The 3,834-nt window shown below is 48.0% G+C and overlaps 1 protein-coding gene across 1 annotated transcript; it reads right to left on the reverse strand.

Annotated features, from left to right (window-relative positions):
- Positions 1 to 1,280: 1,280 nt before the first annotated feature.
- On the reverse strand, positions 1,281 to 3,071 carry LOC123075087 (SNAP25 homologous protein SNAP33). The gene is made up of 6 exons (XM_044497766.1): positions 2,982 to 3,071; positions 2,259 to 2,688; positions 2,014 to 2,104; positions 1,762 to 1,883; positions 1,578 to 1,675; positions 1,281 to 1,477 (listed from the first exon to the last, which is right to left on the reverse strand). The coding sequence occupies exons 2-6, from the start codon at positions 2,616 to 2,618 to the stop codon at positions 1,378 to 1,380; spliced, it is 771 nt and encodes a 256-aa protein (XP_044353701.1). The 5' UTR covers positions 2,619 to 2,688; positions 2,982 to 3,071; the 3' UTR covers positions 1,281 to 1,377.
- Positions 3,072 to 3,834: the final 763 nt, after the last annotated feature.

The raw sequence follows: 3,834 nt of genomic DNA on the forward strand, positions 1-3,834 counted from the left end.
AAAGTTGGTTAAATTTTACGAAGTTTGACTTCAAAAAAATCTTATATGCGGAAAATTCTTGTATGTGTACTTTTGATTTCTAAGTACTATAAGTACCAACTCGTATGTTTGTAGTACTATTTTCAATACTAAAGTTTGTTTTGAATTGTTTTAATACCGAAGTTAGTTAGTACTCCCTCTGTAAAGAAATATAAGAGTGTTTAGATCACTAAAATATTGATCTAAACGCTCTTATATTAGTTTACGGAGGGAGTACAACATTACTAACTGTGACGGTCGAAATACTTAGAGCATCTACAACAGCCACAGACATCAAATTCGGGCCCTTGAACGCCCGCGGATGCGCCGGAACGCGTCCGCGGACAGTGACCGTTCAGACCTCAAATTTTTCTTCGCACAACCGAATACCTCAATTAGCGAGCCTTAGATCCATACAAACACATGCAATGTAACGTAAACTTAAATCCATCAGGATAAATAAGCACATGTCATCAGACTACCAAAATTTGGCATGTTCTACCTACATACTACTATGGATCATCCACGGCCGGCCTTGCCTTTGCCCTTCCCGGCGCCCTTGTCGTCTTTCTCGTGGAAGTAGCGCTCGAAAGCACAAAATGGATCAAGTCGGATCTGCTCTTCACCGGAGCCCTCATCCTGTCCTTTCCACGGCGGGCACACTACCCCCTGTAGTATGCATACTCGGGCGGACCGAAGATGGGGAGGCTAACGGACCACGATGCTCCAGCCCCGGCAAATCAGAGCACCCGTTGTGCCGGCGCAATGGATGCACGCTGGACTGATCCCATCACCGGTCGGACGTAGTCCTCCCAGGAGCGGCAAAGGGCAATGCGGACAGCCATAGTCTCTTCCATCCCGCATGGGACGAAATCCCAGTCAAGGAATCTGAAGTGGTCGGAGTCAAATCTGTTGTCTGCCATGCCAGAGAAGACCGGAGCTCGCCGAAAGTGAGCTTGGGGGCGAAGCCGAGTGGAGTGGAGTGGAATGACTAAGGTTTTGTCCCGCGAAAGAATGGGACAAATATATGTGAGGTCGGGGTGGCCAACGTGGGCCAGATCCTACATGGATATGGGGGTGTAGGTCAGTCCGAGTGTTTGAGGCCGATTTAAGGCGCCCGGGTAAGTCGCGTTTTTTTTACCCGCCAATGAACGGGCAGCCCGCCGGGGTGTTTGGGGATGGTTTTAGGTGCCCGATTGTAGATGCTCTTATAACCAAAAGCTATGCCAATGAGGCTTGTTCAACAACAATCTCTCATTTTCGTTTTCTCTGAAAATAATGGTTGATACTTATAATAACATTTGCAGACATGTTTGTCGACTACTCATAATAACGCTTGCAGACATGTTTGACGATCGACTAATCGGCGAGAATCTTGCGGGCGCGCTGGTTTGCTTGCTTCACCCTGGAGTTGAGTTCTTCCACGTCGCCGTGCATATCGTCGAGTGCTTTGTTTTGCCTGAAACGTTGGATAGCACATAAGATACTCGATTCGATTCAAAAGTTCTGATTAATCTTCAGTGTGGTTCCACGCATACGCAGTAAACTAAAGACTTTACCTATCAAGCTCTGATCCCATGTCAACAGCCATGCCCTGGAGCTGCCCCAGCACGCCGCTGAGATCGTCGAGGGCATCATCCTGCTTTTTCTTCTCCAACTGACGAAACGAAAGCACTTCTAAATATACTTATATTTCGGAGATACTTTTCCATGGAGGCCAGTGAGTCAAGAGCATGCACGAACCTGAACTTTGTCCATGGCACTTGTGGCTTCGCCGTACTCGCGGGTATTCCCCTTCCCTCGAGGGCTCAGCCCTAGCTTATCCCTCTGTTCCATTCGGCTCGTCTTCTTTTTGAAGGAATCGTCTGTGTCATGCCATTGAGTTTTTTGTTTGAGAAGCATGCCATTGAGTTGGTTGCCAAGAAATAATGAACACGCCTCATGATCCGAGCGTTTTCTTAGTCAGTGTACTAATATTAGGTTGGATCTACGTACCTCGCGACACTGGCCCCTTGATCTTCTTTGTTTTCTTGGGCTTCCATGGCTTGGAGAAGAACCCTCCAAGGCTATTAAGGAGACCCTCACCCTAGAGATTCAAACACCAACATCACATGACAACAATCACGCTCCACATATTTCAAACAGGCCTCGGTGTAAGATGAGAACAGTAATTTGTTCATAGCGCATGTAGTTTATATATAGTAGAGTACAAACAATGTAAAATGGTGGAGCATATGCACCTTGGTGAGGTCCTGATCGATCTCGACGGCTTTCTCGTGGGTCCTGCTGATCTGCTCGCCCTGCTTCTGCAGGGTTATCATCGTGTTGGTGGCATCCTCCTTGATGTTCTCAGCGATACGGAGGCAGCCGTTGAGCGTGTCTGTGGTCTCCTCGGCCTTGTACGCCGCGTAGTTCTCGAGCTCCTCCACCGACTGGTTCTCCAGCCCGCCGGAGTCCTTGAACCCGTCCTTGTACTGCTTCTTGTTGCCGGTAGGAACCGAATAGGTGGACGATTTGGTCGGCTTTTTGGAGACGAGACCATCGTCGTCAGAGTCGGAGTCGACGGGACCCGGCTTCTTGGCGCCTCGTGCCACAGGCATCTTGTTGTCAAAGTGGAAATATAGTAATAATAATAATAATTCTATGCTATTGTAAACAAGGGGCGGGTGCCTGCAAATCAAACATGTGAAGGTCACATTGCCGTTGCAAAAACATGACCAACAATTGCAATTGCGAATGGGAAATCATGGTTCATCGACATTGTCGATCCATAAAATCATCCTTAAAAACTAAGAAAGACAATCCTAAAAAGTTTGGCAAGGAAGCATCATGAACAAAAAGTAACAAGAGAAAATTGAACTGCTAGAGAAACTAGACATGATGGCATAGGTAAAATTTCCTCGCAAAAAAGAAAGAAATGAAAGAAGATATAGGTCAAAATTGTCTAGAAGAAGTGTTCGTACGAGATAGATTTTGTCCTCCCGTTCCTCCGCCCGCCTTGGAGGGCAAAAGAGGAGGCGAGCAATCTATCTGCCTTTATTGGATAGCTGACAATGAACTATTTTCACCATGTAAATCCTTCTCTATATATAGTGGTGTATTTGCTAAACGAGATATCTAAAAAGGGTAAGTGCTTATTTTAGCTTCAACCTGCGATATGCCCGCGCACCATTGGATGTAGCCGAGCATTGGGGAGGAGGTGGCTGCATGCAAGTCCTATAATGCATGCCTCATTTTCCATGCTATAAACGCAACAAAACGAAATGACAAGAGCAAATATTCTCTAAATTCTAACATTTGTGACTTGAGTTAATAGTGAAAGTAGTACTGTATTACTGTAGTAATATGCATGGTCGTGGTACTGACTTTTAGTACTGAAATTAGTATTCCAATGTTAACTTTGATGTTCATACTACTGATTTTACCCCCAAAATACGCACGCACACTGCCCATGCATAGCCGGACTATGCCCATACACCACTCGGACTATGCCTAGACACACACATGCACGTAACGTGGTTTACTCCAACATACTCCCCTTAAACCACGATTTCGCCGTCGCCGGAGTTATTGCAGCTCCTGTCATTGTCGTCGTCACGGCCGTGACCCAGCCCGCGGACCTGACCCGGCGCATCGACGCCGGTCGCACCGCCACGGACCCGACCTGGCGCACTGACGCCGGTCGCACCGTGCTCTGTCACGACCCCCGCGACATACGCCGAGCTCCTTCTCCGCCGGCGACACACGCCTGACGTCCCTCTGCGCCCCGCGCGTCCCGCGCGCACCCGGCGCGCCCGACCGCCCCAGTGCGTCCCG

Source organism: Triticum aestivum, chromosome 3D (genome assembly GCF_018294505.1).
Source record: "Triticum aestivum cultivar Chinese Spring chromosome 3D, IWGSC CS RefSeq v2.1, whole genome shotgun sequence".
NCBI classification, from domain to species: Eukaryota; Viridiplantae; Streptophyta; class Magnoliopsida; order Poales; family Poaceae; genus Triticum; species Triticum aestivum.

What these genes read in the sequence shown, in the direction of transcription:
- LOC123075087 (XM_044497766.1), bottom strand. Translation starts at nt 2,618, where the DNA reads ATGCCTGTGGCACGAGGCGCCAAGAAGCCGGGTCCCGTCGACTCCGAC. An exon ending in GTGCCATGGACAAAGTTCAG is followed by an intron (nt 1,676 to 1,761) that starts GTTCGTGCATGC and finishes TCGTTTCGTCAG; the next exon opens with TTGGAGAAGAAAAAGCAGGA. An exon ending in ATGGGATCAGAGCTTGATAG is followed by an intron (nt 1,478 to 1,577) that starts GTAAAGTCTTTA and finishes CCAACGTTTCAG; the next exon opens with GCAAAACAAAGCACTCGACG.